At 46.1% G+C, this 17,415-nt stretch overlaps 1 protein-coding gene across 9 annotated transcripts in view; it reads left to right on the top strand.

Annotated features, from left to right (window-relative positions):
- CLDND1 (claudin domain containing 1) overlaps window positions 1-17,415 on the top strand; it is an 85,062-nt gene that overhangs the window by 50,732 nt on the left and 16,915 nt on the right. For 5 of the 9 annotated variants that reach the window (XM_078659301.1, XM_078659307.1, XM_078659300.1 and 2 more), the window contains exon 3: window positions 16,542-16,852. In XM_078659301.1, the coding sequence (XP_078515427.1) occupies window positions 16,561-16,852 (292 nt within the window). In that variant the 5' untranslated portion in view covers window positions 16,542-16,560. Of the gene's footprint in view, window positions 1-11,969; window positions 11,989-12,076; window positions 12,181-15,311; window positions 15,434-16,541; window positions 16,853-17,415 lie in introns of those variants that run through there. The other 4 variants (XM_078659302.1, XM_078659304.1, XM_078659305.1 and 1 more) reach the window with 3 other exon arrangements.

Genomic DNA, 17,415 nt, shown 5'->3' with positions numbered 1-17,415 from the left:
CTCATGGGCAGACAGTGAAGGTTTTAGTGCTTCACGCGCTGACTGCGTTTTCGGAATGCGTAGCAGTATTTGAGCAGCGACACTGTGGATGATTAGGAGTTTTTTTATGAGCGACAGAGGATTGTCCAGGTGCAGTGAGTTGCCATAGTCGAGGTGGGAAAGGATTAGTCCTTGGATCACCCTTCTTCTCGACTCCCATCAGGAGCCATATTAGTGTCTTCCTCAAGGCTCTCAGGAGGCCAAAGCAGATGCCCGCCAACTTTTTTACCTGGGATACCATGGAAAGCTGCTTCTCTAAAGTGATCCCTAGGCTCTTGACTTCCAGTTTGGGGAATGGACGTTCTCCTAAAGAGGGGGCCAGCTAATCTGTTCCCAGAGTATTGGGTTGTGGCTGACCACCTGTTACAGGTGCGGGATGAATAGGTAACAAATGTATTCTGGTTTTCTTATCTTTTATTTTAAAGAATAACAAGTCTGAGCTTTTCTTTCCCTTAGGTAAAGTTCCACAAGGTGAACGGCTCCTGGCTGCTCTTCTATGCTGAGATTCGGGGTGTTCTACTCGACGGCCTCTTTCGGGTGTCCGTCGATACAATGATTTGTCCGGATCCGTCTTGTAGCTCAATGTAAACAAAAAGGAGAATACACCGTGTCAGTTTCAGGTTCACTGTATCTACGGTGCTTTAATAGGGAAGGGAGTGAGGACCTAATAACACGTGCCACACATCTTAGTCTACCGACGCCGTGAGAGGGAAGTGCTCAGGGAGGGGTAACACAGTGCTAAGGATGTGGGAGTGCTCAGGTTATCCAGCGGGCTTCCCCTTATGATACACCCAGCCCCTGATCTTGTCTCGTACCTGTGCTAGCCATACACCTCCCTCGGGTGTATGGCTGGGCGAGTCGCGGGGTCGTTGGCCTCCTGGCGTCTCCTGGCTCTCGTCTGCTTCTTCGCGTCGCTTCTCCGTCTGTCTCTCCTGCTCCGACCTCGTCTCCGCGTTGTCCTCTCCTCGGTTTCTCCTTCCGCCTTCTCCACTCTGCCTCCGGGTGAACAAGCACACCGTTGATTCGCCCTTCTCTGCATATGACGCCTCCGCGTCCTGACGTGACTCCTCCCACTCGCCACTCCATTCAAAGTTAAAGGGCCACTGACCCGTCTCCTCTTCTTGTTGCTCCAGTTCGTCATCGACGTTCTGTTGGGAGTAAACGGTATCATCGTTCTGTTCCTTTCTTTTTATTATGTTCCCCTGGTTTAGGGACAGACCCGGCCCGTTACACCACCATAACCTCTGTTTTCTCCCGGTTTAGTTTTAAACAACTGGCTGCCATCCAATAGGAACCCTTCTCTAAGCAGCTGTTAAGATTCCTAGAGATGGAGCCTGTATCAGACGATAGGGAGACAATCAGCTGGGTATCATCTGCATGAGATACCATTGTAAAGCCAAATGAGTCGGGCTCAGGGAAGAATCCTGAGGTACCCAACACTTCAGCTGATGGCTTGCTGAAAGAAAAGCCCTCTCACTAACTTGAAAGCTGCGCTTCTCCAGAAATGAGGCTTGCAATTTTAAGACATTTCCCGTGCTTAAGCAATATCCTCCCTCCCCTTGGTTCATTGAGCCACTACAGGCAGAAAGGAAATTGTGCAAGCGCCTTGAAAGGGCATGGAGGAAACTATATGATACTGACTCAAAGCGTAAATATAAATTGCCACTAAACCAGTACCATTCGCACTGCAGGGTGGCAGGTGCTCTGTTTTATTCAGGCAAGCACAAAACTACCCCAAAACAGTTTTTAAGTATTTAAAGATCTATCAGATCCAACCACTATCTCTCCTCTCCCTCACTGTCACAGGCGCAATGTCAGGAGCTCTCTGACTTCTCCAGTATTAGGGGTGTCTTTCATAGATTCACATGCTTGAATATTCCCCGTCGTCGAAGTGGGAGTCCCACGGTACATAAAATCGCAGTAATATATGTATACATAAGTAAAATTATTATAATTATACAATACATATACATATAAAAATATATATATATATATATAACATACAATAAACTCAAAGGTACCATAGAACTGAATAGGCCCATAGAAAGCCTAAGGGAGAAACTCAACTTAGTAACATATCAGTGTCATTATGTCTTGGTCCATATTCCAGCCAATCAGGCTGCAGTTCCCTCTAGAACCTTCTCCTCAGAAGCTCAAGACCTCAGATCTTCTACCGCACGTCGTGTGAAGGGAGTCTCCCTGAGCTCTGCTCAGTTTTCTTCTTCTACTAGCTGTTATTTCTTCAAAATGTCTTCAAATAAGAAATCTTTGTTCAAAGCCTGCCCTTCTTGTGGCAAACTACGTCTTTTCCATGAGGATCCTCACAGTAAATGCATTTACTGTCTCTACCCAGACCACGAGGTTAAGAACTGTAAGTACTGTCGCACTTTTCCTCCCAAGACTCTGAGAGATAGAGAGGCCCGTCTCCTTCTGTGGCTACAGAAGTTGAAGACTTCAGAGTCTGTGGTGTCTGATGTGGAAAGTTTGTCTTCAAGTGTTTCCAAGTCCTCTCAGAAGCGTGGGTCTGAAATTGAGCTTCCATCTCCTTTTCTTAAGAAAAGTAGACTGTTGGAATCCTCCAAGTCTATTTCCCCACAGGATTTGCTTCAGGGCACGTCTATGGGACTTAGTTCTCTGACGTCTGCGCCCAAAGCCATGCCCTCCACGAAAAAATCTGGCATAGGCTCGTCGACGCGCCCGTTGACGTCTTCAACGACGTCGAAGTCTGTCACCTCTACGTCGACGACGACCTGTTCTATGTCATCCTCTGCCGCGCCGACGACGATCACCTCGTCGACGGCAGCCCAGGAAACGAGACCCGTGACGTCCATTATTAAGATCTCGTCGACGAGTGTCAAGTCAGTACCGTCGACGAAGAAATCATCGTCGACGCTTCCCTCGTCGACGCAAACTCCGTTGACGGTCCCGTCGTCGACACAAATATCGACGTCGAAGACCAAGTCATCTAATAGGAGCTCGTCGACGGCGCCCCCGTCGACGGTGTCTCCGTCGACGGCTGCAACATCAACGTCGACGGCTATCTCGTCGACGGGATCTTCGTCGACGACGGTCAAGATTCCGATTTCGTCTACGGCATCGTCGACCGCTCCGTCGACGGCTAAGTCATCATCGTCGACGATGGGAAAATCTTCAAATTCAACTCCTCAGGTTGGTCGGACTACTCCTGCTGTTGCTTCAGCGGGCTCGTCGACGTCTCGTCCTCCCCCGACCTCAGCTACCATTTATACAGTGGTTACTGCTTCTTCCTTGAAGACGGTTCCTCTCATTCAACTAAGTCCTATAAGGAGTGGTACCCGTCTTCCAGATAAACTATTTCAATCCGGTGGAGAGGACTCCGACCACGAATCTGAGGTGGAACAACTGTTTGCACAGGCATCAAGTCCATCTGATTTGAACATTAAGTGCCAGGAGTACAGTGATGAGGGTGACGAAGAGGAATACGTCGAAGGTGGGAATGAATTATTTCCTGTTGACGAAGCAGAGGCTGTAACTTCAGAACCAGTTACACAAATTCCCTTCTATTTAGTCAAAAATTTGCAACACATGCCTGATGACTATAACCACAGGTTCCCTCCATCTACACCTGCCTCCCCAGCATTACCTCCTCCACCCCTGCCTAAACTGCCAGCTCCACAAACACATGTTACGGCTCCACCCGCGTCCCCGGGAGGAACTCGTCCTGACACTGACAATGAGGATCCCGCTCCTCAAGACACTGATGACGACGATGACGTCGATATGAATGAGTGGGACAATTACAGAGCACAAACACCTTCCACTCCGCCCACTTCACCTCTTGCATCTCCTCCAGTGGACATTGCCAACTTCCATAATTTAATGGTCCGAGCCGCGAAACGCTATCATCTCACTGTAGAGAAACAGCAACATGAGAGTGAATGTTTCCTGTATGATTTCAAAGCCATATCACAAAGACAATCACACACAATTCCAATTGTTGACTTTATTTGGGCGGAGGGCCTTAAACTTATGGAACGTCCTAATTCAGTACCTGCAGTCTTGCCCAGATTGGACAAGAAATACAAGGCTCCAGCGTCCGCTCCAGCCTGCTTGGTATCCCAACCGAAAGCAGACTCAGTTATTACACAGGCGGCACAAAAGAGATCTCGTAATCCGGCAACACCACTTACATCTCCTCCTGATCAGGAAGGCCGCAAGCTGGACTCTATTGGGAAAAAGTTTACAACAATGGCAGCCACTACTGTCAGAGCGGCTAATACTTTAGCTATTCTGGGCCGTTACGACCGCCAGATGTGGTCCGAGATTGCCGCATTGCTTCCTCAGATGTCTGAGACCATCCGTGCAGAAGCACAGGCCATTATCCAGGAGGGAGAGGTCATCTCGTCTGAAATTATCAAATGCGCCCTCGATATTTCATCCACGGGCTTTCGACAATTAGCTGGAGCTGCAGTCCTGAGGCGTCAAGGCTGGTTGAAATCTACGACTTTTCGCCCAGAAGTTCAAGCGAAGGTCCTTGATTTGCCGTACAATGGAGAATCTTTGTTTGGCAAACATGTGGACGATGCTCTTGAAGCGATCAAAAAGGACACTGACACTGCAAGGTCCTTAGCTACTCTCCAATATAAGAAGCGCCCCTTTCGGGGAGCACGAGGTAGAGGTGGAGGCCCCTCTACTTTTCGTGGATCAGGCCAATATCGCACATACAATACCTACAGCGATAACCGTCCGAGAGGTTCATACCAAAACCAAAATCGTCAATCTTCCTCCAGGCCATACCAGAGGAAAATAAATTATAGAGGTGGTGCAAACAACAAAAAACAGTGACAGTTTCAGTTCCTTTCGTCTGCCGACTGCGCATCTTGGAGGTCGAATCTTAAAATTCTTTTGCAAATGGTCCGACATCACCTCCGACCAATGGGTCCTGGACGTTGTCTCCAAAGGCCATACCCTGGAATTCACAAAATTTCCTCCCGCTCGTCCACCTTCGGGGCCACCCTCTCCACACCTCAAAGAACTTTTGGCCCAGGTGAAATTACTGATCCAGAAAGGAGCCATCGAGATAGTGCCGCTAGTTCAACGCGGCAAGGGATTCTATTCCCGCTTTTTCCTGGTAATGAAAAAGTCGGGAGAATGGCTTCCAATTTTGGATTTGCGGGCCCTAAACAAATTCATCCTTTCCAAAACTTTTCAAATGTTAACTCTGCTCCAAATCCTAAATTACCTCAATCCAGGGGAATTCTTCTCAACAATAGACCTCCAGGACGCATACTTCCATGTGCCAATTCACCCCAGACACAGGAAGTATCTGCGCTCCACAGTCGGACACCTGCACTTCCAATTCAAGGTCCTACCATTCGGCCTCCGTTCAGCCCCGAGGGTCTTTACCAAGATCATGGCCCCGGTAGCTGCCTTTCTACGCCTGCAAGGCATTCAATTCTATCCATACCTGGACGACTGTCTCATAAAAGCTCCGAATCTTCAACTGGCAATCCAGCATACACAGTCTTGCCTCTCCCTATTTCAAGACTTGGGTCTTTCCATCAATTGCCAGAAGTCACACTTTCGCCCATCTCAACGGCGAGATTTTCTAGGAGCCTTACTAGATTCTCGTCTGGGAATGGTCTTTGTCTCCCAGGAACGACAAGACCGTATGCTCAAGTTGGTACGATCACTCCAGTCAAAACTGTACGTTTCAGTCCGGATGTTGAAATCATTCCTCGGCATGGCCTCTTCTGCAATACAGTTGATCCCTCACTGCAGACTACATATGAGGATCATCCAAGAAGAGTTGGACAAGCAGTGGAAACAGATCTCAGGATCTTTCAACGACAGGATCCTTCTCACGCCCCGCATCTTACGGGCTCTGGAGTGGTGGGCTCATCCTCCAAACATCTCAAAGGGTCAGTCTTTTCAAGACATTACTCCAACTCTGACGCTTACGACCGATGCATCCCTGGAGGGTTGGGGTGCACATATCGAAGGCCTATCAGTACAGGGGAAATGGACTGCGGTCCAGCGCACTTGGCACATAAACCGCCTGGAGCTTCTGGCGATCTTCCTTGCCCTAAAGTCTTTTCAAAGGATTGTTCAAGTTCAATCTCTGCTGGTGAGGACAGACAACACCACCAGCATGCATTACCTGAACAAACAGGGCGGCACCAGGTCCCTTTTGCTTTCCCAACAAGCACAGGAGATCTGGAACTGGGCGATTTGTCATCAAATTCATCTCACAGCCATCCATGTGCCGGGTGTTTCCAATGTTCTGGCAGACTCACTCAGCAGATCGTTCTCGGACAATCACGAGTGGGAACTCAACCAACCAACTCTCGAGTTCATCTTCCGCCAGTGGGGCCAGCCGCAAATGGATCTTTTTGCGACTATCACCAACAGGAAATGCCAACGCTTTGCAAGTCTTCATCCCCACAGAGAGTCGAGCGGAAATGCATTTTCGATCAGCTGGTTGAACGCATTCAGCTACGCTTTTCCTCCGCTTCCTCTGATTCCACGCTTACTACACAGAATGAGACTTCAACCCTGCCACATCATCCTGATTGCACCCAAATGGCCGCGGCGCCCATGGTTCTCGGATCTGCTCTTGTTCTCCCAGACCGAGCCAATTCCGCTTCATCCACTGCCTCACCTCCTCACGATGCAGCAGGGGCAGATTTGCCATCCGGATCCGGCATACCTCCAACTCCATGCCTGGAACCTCAACACCAACACCATGAATTTGCGCGTCTAGCCATCGACGCTGACTGTAGGGAGGTGTTGGCGCACGCCCGTGCCCCTTCCACCATAAAAACCTATCAGTTGAAGTGGAAGCGTTTCTGTGTCTGGTGTCACACCAAAGCCTTGGATCCAATGACCGCCAAACCTGAACAAATCCTGCCTTTCTTCCTATCCCTTGCAAAGTCAGGACTTTCCCATTCCACTCTGAAAGTCTTTTTAGCGGCTCTCTCCCGCTTCCGCCATGATGGTTCGACTTCACTGTATTCATCTAGAATCATCCAACAATTTTTCAAAGGTCTCTTCCGTATGTTTCCACCCATTTGGCGTCCTCCGCCGGCTTGGCGCTTGAATCTGGTTTTGTCTCAGCTCCTCCTGCCTCCTTTTGAACCCATCCACTCAGCAACCTTAAAATTCCTCACGTGGAAAGTTGCCCTATTACTAGCCTTGACATCATCTAGGCGTGTCAGTGACATTCAGGCATTCACGATTCAGCCTCCTTTTCTTCAGTTTTCAAAAGATACTGTTACATTACGTACTAATCCAACATTTATTCCGAAAGTTCCCAGTGACTTCCATCTCAACGAACCAATCATTTTGAGGACTTTCTTTCCTAATCCACAAACTCCTGCGGAACGTTCATTACATTCCCTGGATGTGAAACGTTGCCTTAAATTTTACATTCAGCACACTGCATCCATCAGGAAATCTGATCAACTGTTCGTGGCCTACGGCCCGATCTGCAAAGGACAACCTGTTACCAAACAAACTATTACTAGGTGGATTTCCTCCACCATTGCTTTTTGTCATCAACGGGCTGGCAAGCCTCTTCCAGCTTCAGTACGTGCTCATTCCACTAGAGCTGTGTCGGCCTCTACTGCCCTCTTTGCGGGGGTACCTCTACGGCACATTTGCAGGGCTGCTACGTGGTCGAGCAGCCATACTTTTACGAAGCACTACTGCCTGCAGTCGACAGACGCCGCTGATGCAGCAGTCGGACAAGCGGTGCTGCGGAATCTTTTCCAATAAAGGTGAGCCTCTGTTGCTACCCGCCTCCAGTCATAAAGGTTTTCCTATTTTATATATATATATATTTATTATATGTTTCAATTTACTGTTACCTTTATGACTTACATGGTGATTACTGCTTTCTACTCTTATTCAAGCATGTGAATCTATGAAAGACACCCCTAATACTGGAGAAGAACATAAGTTACTTACCTGTAAACTGTGGTGCTCCAGTATTGGTGTCTTTCATAGATCCACATGCGACCCTCTCATCCTACCCTCAGAGGCTCTCTTCTCCTCAGGCACTTTTTGGTTACTCTGTGCTACGAAAATCTGAGGTCTTGAGCTTCTGAGGCGAAGGTTCTAGAGGGAACTGCAGCCTGATTGGCTGGAATATGGACCAAGACATAATGACACTGATATGTTACTAAGTTGAGTTTCTCCCTTAGGCTTTCTATGGGCCTATTCAGTTCTATGGTACTTTTGAGTTTATTGTATGTTATATATATATATATATATATATATATATTTTTATATGTATTGTATAATTATAATAATTTTACTTATGTATACATATATTACTGCTATTTTATGTACCGTGGGACTCCCACTTCGACGACGGGGAATATTCAAGCATGTGAATCTATGAAAGACACCAATACTGGAGAACCACAGTTTACAGGTAAGTAACTTATGTTCTTCTTCCTTAACAAGGTAATAGATATTGGGTCCACCCTGGCCACAGCAAAGAAATACAGTCTTTCCTTGACCATACCCTCAATAAGGAGTGAAAACCCTATTGTGAAACGTAAGGCGCATGCCGAGCAACAGTGTCTACTCCCACAGGACCATTCTCAACTGATGGACTTATTGTAGTCAATTAAGTCAGGATCCCCCCCCAGACCCTCTGCCTCCTACCAAACTGAGCACCTTGAGCCCACAGCTTATGCAGCTGGTGCTTGATCTTTTGAACTCCTCCCTACGGGATGGGCATCTTCCTAAACCCTGGAAACATGCAATGGTCCTTCACTTATTAAAAAAACAAACACCTGGACCTGGATAATTGGTCCAATTTTAGACCTATCTCTTTTCTACCCATTTTTGCCAAGATATTGGTAAAACACATAAATATCCAACTTACCTAATTGGCGGAAACACAATGTGCCCTTCACCCCTCCCAGTCAGGCTTCAGAGCTGGGCACAGTACAGAAACTGTCCTTATAGGAGTCACAGAGTACTTAAGGTGACTCCTAGGCTCGGGCGGCACTGCGGTACTGTTCCTACTGGATCTCAGTGCGACTTTTCACACTGTGTCACAAAAAATCATCGTAGACAAACTTGGCACAACTGGGCCTTCAAGACATGGCACTGGCTTGGCTCTCTCGTACATTTCAGGTCTTTTCGTCAAACGCAGTGTCTAATTCTCTTCCTCTTACTTCTGGAGTTCCTCAGGGCATCGCCCTTAGCCCTATGATTTTCAACGTTTATGTCTGTCTTTTGGCGGGCCTTTTGGAAGGTTGCGGTCCTACTTTGTACTCATACACAGACGACACCCGAATAATGTTCTCACTGTCGTCCAGGTGGGAAGTTAACTCAACTTCTGCCTCAGCCTTGTCTCCACTTGGATGAATACCAACTCCCTGAAATTGAATGGTGACAAGACAGAGGTGATGGTGTTAGGGAGGAATCCTCAGCTATAGGGCCCTAAGCATTGGCCTGCCATCTTGGGAACGCCGCTATCCCCACTGAGAAAGTGAAAAAACTTGGCTTCTGGCTCTACTCCACCCTGTCTATGTAGCCTCCACTTGCTTTGCCATTATGAAATGGCTTAAGAATATTTTGTGGATACTTCCCTTTTCCGCCCAGAGAGCAGTCATTCATGCCATGATCTTATCCGGACTCAATTATGGCAACATCTTGTACTTAGGGGCTGAAAAGGCAACACTGAGACGCCTACAGATGGGACAAAATTCCACCGCAAGGCTCCTGTTTTACCTCCCTAAACACTCCTTGGCATCTTAGCTCCTTTGCCAACTACACTAGTTTCCAGTGGATAGGGGAATACAATTTAAAGCTCTCTGCAATATGTACAAAATCCGTGCCTGTTTAGGACTGCGATATTTGCAAAACCTGTCATCTCCATACCATCCTGCTTGCACTTTGCGCTCTGGCAATTGGTCTCTTTTTGTAGTTTGAAGAGTTGAAATAACCCAAATGGGTAGGCGATCCTTCTCTTTCCTTGGTCCAAACTAAGGAACTATTTTCCTGAATCCCTGAGATGTTGCACCTTCCTTATCAACATTCGCAAAGCGTTAAAGAACCTGCTTTTTTAGCCCTTCAGACTGGCCTACCCATACCCAAAGCACGGGGAAACCCTGTTTGGTGGCTATGCGCTATACAAACACTCAATAATAATAATAATGCCAATTTCTTCTAGCCGAGGGACTAGGATGGGATATAATATCATATTAAAAGCTGCATTTAGGTCATGGAGGATGAGTGCGGCTGAACCATACTGACCCAAGACCATTTTGAGGTCTTCCTTGGCACTTAAAAGCACTGTTTCTGTGCTACAGCCTGCATGGAAGCCTGTTTGAGTGGGATGAAGGACGTTGTTAGCTTCCAAATATTTTGCGATGTGTTTGTTTAGAGTTTTTCTAAGATGTTACTGATTTCAGGGAGTAACAGTATCCAAATTAGTTTTTTTAAGTAAAGGGTGGATAATAGCATGTTTCCATTAATTTCCATCATATTCCCTGGACTGTACATCTCTCCAAAATATTTCGCAAACATATTAAAGTCAAGGTTGTTTCAATATATAGACACCTGTGCGGTGAAACAGCTTTCCATATACCCTGAAGATCATGTCTTCAGGACATTGAATTCCCGTCAGTTCGCTTTGCAACCTACTTCGCCTGCCAGATTGGTACTCTGTCTGGTTGTCTGTTGGCATTCATTGCCTTGAGATGTGTCTTACGGGCTATTGTGTGCTGTACTCGCTTGCTCAATACATGTGAATGCAGTAGGACATATTTATTCAGGATTTCCTGTTAAACAGGGATCTGCTGTTATAATTTTCCTGACATTGGGCAATAATAAATTCAATTTGTTATTACCGTGACTTGCTCCTATCAAAGTAGTGTATGTGTGATAAATGAATCACTAAAAATAAACTACACAACGTTTATGGTTCTACTTTAAGATAATCTGAGTTTTCTTTTTAGTTTAGGTACTTGTGTTAAATGCTGAGGTTCCCCCCTCAAGTTTTGAGTATCAGTGTTGTGGACCAAATCTAAGACCACATGCTCGGATCGATCTATCTGCTGTAAACCTTCTGATTGTCTCCCTCCTGCCTCTCATGCCCTGCAGAGGTTCAAGAGCAACTGGGACGAAGGGAGCCTAGTGTACGTGTCACACGTAGCTATACTGTTTAATGAAGGCAAAGTTCAGTATCAAAAAACAAGGAAATTCAGTTTATGTGTTTTAATTCCAAATGTTCTAAAGGTTTATATTTCTTATTAGTGGAATATTATTTTCAGTTTGAGGGATATTCGTGTTGACCTGCATTGTCCTGGGAATTGCACTGCAAACCCACCGCCAGTCTGTGACTCTTGATTGGCCCCTGCTAACTCTCCTAGGTCCAGTTGTCATGTTATGCCACCAATGCACATCCATAATTTGAAGGTTTTCTGTCTGCAACTTTTAGCTCTGTACCTTTTTACTCTTAAATCTCACCCTTCCCCAGCGACATGGTGGATAACAAAGTGTGTTTGTTTTTTCACATACGCCTTTCAACACTCCACGTCTAGATTGTGCTTCAAACCCTGCAAACCGTGAGCAAAATTCTTTGCAAGTTTTACTGAGCGGAATAATGTAGGATCCTATTTATTTCCTCCATAATTGTTTTTGCTGCAGTTTTCATTTCTTCCTGTCTGGGCACATTGTAGCTCTGCCTCTGGCAATGCCTGTTGCTACATCCCAAGAGGGAGCTCTGCCAAGGACGCTTAGGTGTGGTCGCGCGATCTAAGGGTAGAGGCCCAGCCCTGCCCTGGCACAGGCTCACGCCTATCCGATCTAAGGGTAGAGGCCCAGCCCTGCCCTGGCACAGGCTCACGCCTATCCGATCTAAGGGTAGAGGCCCAGCCCTGCCCTAGTACAGCCTCACGCCTATCATCCTATGCTGCTAAGCAGACCGTTCATGAATGCTCTTCAGATGTGAGGACTTGCGGACAGTATTATGAGACTAAAGCTTGGATGGATCCTGCCACCTTTTCAGATCTAACGTACATCTATCTGTGTGCAGCTTATTTGATAATAGGAGGGAAGCTGGAGGTGCAGGAGCAGTGTATAGACTGAGACAACAATCATTGCTCTACAGCGGGACAAGCAGCAAATACATGGTTACAAGTAAGTAACATTTTCTGTATGTTACAGATGAGCCTTATAAACTAATGTTTAGGAAGAAAAGACTAGGACATTCTGCATGCAACCCAGAAATGAAAACCACATAGCACAGGGGCGCCTTAAGTGTTATCTTCAGAAATAAATAATGAAAATGCGGTGGGCAGATGGGCAAGACCGGTGAGTATGAGAAGTGAATGACGAAGGATGGTCTGTAGCAGCTGAGGCCCAAGCCTCAGAAAAAGGAGGCAAAAAAGGCTTGAGGTGCAACCAGGGTAAACCTCAAATACGGTTATCTGTCCAGGGCACATTAAAGTTGAATCCCAAACAAAAAATTAGATTATCAGAAATAAGTAAATTGGAATGGTCTGGGACAGCAAAGGTTGAGCCTTTACAAAAATAAACAATGGTCTTAGGCACCTTAATAACTATTTCCATAAAAAGTCAGAAGTGGGTAAACATCAGTTATACCTAAACACGGTCTTAAACACCAAAGGGGTAACTCTCAGGGTTATGTACTGAAAATATACAGGTATCCTTAATGTCTTCCACTCGGGGATGAAGGATACCATAGAGATAATTATTGGAGAGGTAGCCAAATTGTCTAGTACTGCTTGGAATTGGCACTCTGGAATCAACACTGAGCGTATTTTCGGAAACCCTCAGGAATACACCACAAATATCATCTGGGAAATGTTAGGGAATTGCATCCAGGATGGCATACTGAAAATCATATTCAATAATTGGAAGAGAACCCTCAGGAAAAGACACTCGGAGCTGTTGTGGATACTATATTCATTACAACAAGAGATCTGTTCTGAGACTGGTGTGGGATACCTTGAAGGGAATTCTCAGGAATACATCCTGCGATTCATCTGGCATACATGAGGAAGTTACCCATAGAAAGGTATAGTACACGTGCTATATGATGATTTGCAGATAACCTTCCGGAGCACATGCTAGGAATGTTTGTGGATGCTTTATATCCTTATGCTTACTCTTTATGGATGGACCGGTGAGTTGTATGGTCCATGGATCCGCACACGGCGGTGGTCTGCTTTTTGTTGGGCTAATGATGTCCATCTCAGACATCACCGCCTTCATGTGCACACTTCCTGTGTTCCCTCCCTGAAACCTCGCACCTACTGGGTTGGGCTGTACCTAAACCATTTGCTGTTCTAAGTATAGGTTTTTCCTGCATGAGGAAAGTGTTATTTCCTGTTATGTTCTCATCCTCTGACATTGAAACCTCCTCATGAAGGTAAATACACATCACACGTGACCCATCCCAAAACGCACTCGGTGTAAACACTAGGTAAGAAGCCAAAAATATGTCCAACAACAGCATGAAAATGTTCCTCTGTGGTTAAGAGAACCTTGAAAATGTTGAAAGTTGCTGGCCATCCTGTTGGTCCAATACCCAGGAAGATAGCAGAAGGCCCAGCTGACTTGACTGACCGTTGTAAGGACAGCTAGAGGAGCTGAGGCGCCCCTCGAACCTCGTCGCTGCACCAGCCCAGCCACCCAAGAAGAAGAAAGGCCAACATCTGGCTCTAGGACTTGCTGAATCGCCTTTGATATAGAGAGGAGGGAGTCTGCAAAGATCTGAGGGACAGTTGGACTTCACCCCAGAAGCATGCAACATCAGACCAAGAGAAACAGAGACCACCATTAGGAGGCACAGACAGGGTCCATAAAACAGAAACAGACACTGGTACCAGGGGCCATATAATAACAACACTCCCACCCCCAATGAAGGAAGCGACTAACACACAGTGTGTCTCTGATACATCAACACGAATAATTGGTCTAGGGAAGATTGACCTGCAGATAGAAAAGAAAATGCACACATGCATGCAGGCGTGGAGCAACAGGCGCTCAAGGCAGAGGAGGTAAACATATAATGCAGTTCATCAGAAACTTCCAAAGACTGGATGCTGTTGAGGTCTGTTGGAGTCCCCTTATGAGTGCTTGAGGAAAGGCTGACTCCTCCCAGTAGCCATGATGTCAACCTGCACAGAACAGAAGAGGGTCAGAACCTAGAGGGAAAAAAATCACAAAGAGGAACAGCTATTATAATTCTTTATTGAAGATGAAGTTGGTACTGGATAGATCAGCAAGACACCAAACTCCGAACAGCAAGAAGCAGAAAAAAGCCAGGCTATGAAAAGCCAATCCCAGAAGAAAAGTAACTAAACCTACTGGAGAAAAAACCTACAGACAAAAACTTACCGGAAACAGCAAAGATTGCAACAAAACATCAAGGAATAAAATGCATTGCAATGCATCTTTGTCTTGTAAAGCTTCCATTATATAGTCATGAAAAGATGTTGCTATATTATGGGAACCTCTGACATCCTCCAGTGGAAAGACCATCATCATCTTGGACAGGGCTATTTATATGTTTTGTTTCTGCCTTTTCCAGAAGCTCATGGTGTTTATTGAACTATGAAGAAGACGCCCATGGTTGACATCCTGTGTGCTGCGCTGAAATCTAAACTTCCACCGCCGTCCTTCGTGCTCCACACAACCTGTGGAAAACCCCACAGTGTCGCCAAGGGAGCGGAAGCCCCAGAGCAACATTGGCGTTGAGGCCGATCTGCAGCGTCCTCGTGTGATCTCTGACAAGATTCTGAAAGAGGGCTATTGGAACACTTCTTCCCCTTCTGAACACACATACACACACCACACACACACCACAGTCATACACACACCACACACATGCAGTCGTGCTCAGTGGGACAGTGAAGACAGCACAGAGAAATACATAAACACTAACTGGGACAAGAAGGCAACAACACAAATACTCTAAGACGTGGAAGCGCTGGCTGTCACCTCGGGACACGGAAATACCATCAGTCCGTCTAGGAAACTCTTACACTCACATTAAGACAAAAGACACTTTCGCAGCCACACACTCTCGTTTACAAGGCGAACACCACCTCCAGCACCCTCAACGGTGAGCACATTATGTGTCACACATGAACAGGCGCTGGCTTGGAGCATTGCCAGTACTGTTAGAAGGCACACCCTTTACTCAATGGCAGTACGAGCAAGTCATAGCAGAGGTAGGTGTATGCTGTACAGAAACAAGGTATCCTAATGTCTGTGTCCAGGGCGTCGTAGGGTGAGGTTACAGGAATCGACACAGAGGAAGGTTTGCGACGGTTTGAGGGACAAACTCCCTTTGTGAACTGAGAGGAAACTGTGAAAGGCAAAGGGTGAGCCACAGAGCTGAGGATTCATCCAGGATTCATGGGTAAACTCGAATGTTAAATAGGATGTGTGCTTTGGTGTTCCCAAGAAGCTGTCATGTTTTCTCAACCTCAAATAATGCACACTTTATTGACCATTTTCTTGCAATATTCATCATGTAACATGCTTTCTCAATAGAGGGAATTTTTGCTCCTGTGGGCAACATTTTTGGCTTTTGTCTCACTGGTAATACCTTGGCAGAATGTGTATGGCCTCTGGGATGGCTTCTAGGAGAAAGTGTGCCTATGAGAATCGTGTGAGCAGGACAAAGTGAGCACAAGAAGGATGTGCAAATCGACGTGTGTATATTGTGTGTGAGGATGATGTCATAACTGAAGAGAAAATAGAAAGGCAAAGGCAATATCCTTACAAGAAATGGGCGCGAAGTACCTGCACTGGGCAAATACTTTGAATCAGTTAATGTGCAATTTGAAAAGCATTCCATGTGAAACCTTAACATTTAGTTTGAAAAAATATTTGAGTTAGAAATGAAGCTTGAAATTTGAACTTAGTCCTGAACCTTATGTTATCATTACAACAGCCTGGTTGTAGCGCCAACAGTGGCTAGAACTCGAGTTAGCATAGGACTCTTGCCTCTTTAAGTGATGACAAGACTAGGTATTGTCCGAGGTAGAGGTTCGAAATGTTTTAACTCTTTACTTTAGAACTTTATTTTTCATAGTTTTGCAAACTGTATGCTTTGAAAGTGATTGTGATATTTGCTGCGAGTGAACAATTCTGAACTACATATCATCAAGTTTTAAACTAATCGCCGAGGTTCAGTTGCATCACCTCTTCAGAGAAGGCAGGGCCATAAAGATATTGTCTCCACCTGTCACCGGGGCAACGAGTTTCTAGCTCTATTCTTTTCTGTAGCAAATCATTGTTGTCAGGGGTGTCAGTCATATTAGTTCAATGGAAGCTCAAGTGATTACAGCCCCTAGAGCACAGCTTTTCAAATGAGAGCACAGGACTGAACACATGAGGTCCTGACTACATAGAGCTAAGTGGAAAACCACACAAGGTGTTCATTTTCCATCAGACAGATGTATTGAAAAGTTTGCTTTGCAGCTCTTGATCATAATTGTGATTTTGTTCTCCCGACCCCACAGGGCCTGAACGGCAGCCACCATGATGGACAACCGCTTTGCCACAGCGCTGGTCATTGCCTGCGTGCTCAGCATTATTGCGACCATCTACATGTCTGCTTCAGTGGGCACTGACTTCTGGTATGAGTACCACAGCCCCTCACCTCTGGACAATGGGAGCGAGACGCTGGGGCGTAATTTCAAGGATGAGTTCCTAAGTGAGGAAGCGGATGAGAAAACGTACAGTGATGCGCTGTTCCACTGCAACGGAACCGTGGGGCTGTGGAGGCGTTGCATCACCGTCTCAAGTCAAGCACACTGGTTCCGACAGCCGGGTACGATTTGGAAGTCCTGTCATACCTAGATGTTTCTCTGCTGTCTCTCCTGCTAACCAATTTAATCATCTCTCCCATGTCCTTTCTTTTTCTGGTGGTGACTCGTTTTCCTTTTCTTTTTCTGTCCTTCCCATTTATTCCATAATGTTCCTTTTCTCTTCTGCCACAGTATCCTTTATATCCGCCTGCCTGTTGCATCCTTTTGTGCTCAGTTTTTTGTCCTTTCTAATTCCTTTACATTGCCCGTCTGTTGTTGGCTGGACTTTTTCTTGTGCCTCTTGGCTCATTTCTTTGCTATATTTCTGCACTATGCACCTGTCTCAGTCCTCACTCTTCTTCCTGGTCTCTTTGTAGAGTCCTACATCTCCTCTGTCCTTCCACATAATCCCCTTCTATTCAACTTCACAGTTTTTCTTATTTCATGTTGTTGTATTCCTTTATTGTCTCTTCTAATTCCATGGTTTCGACTTCTCTTCATCCCAGCTCTTGTTCCTTTCTTGTACCCCATGACCCGCCTCGACTCCTGTTATTGTTCCACATTGCCCACTTCCTAATCCTCTTAT

Source organism: Lissotriton helveticus, chromosome 1_1, assembly GCF_964261635.1.
Source record: "Lissotriton helveticus chromosome 1_1, aLisHel1.1, whole genome shotgun sequence".
Lineage (NCBI taxonomy): Eukaryota > Metazoa > Chordata > Amphibia > Caudata > Salamandridae > Lissotriton > Lissotriton helveticus.
This window is presented reverse-complemented; position numbering and strand designations above follow the sequence as displayed.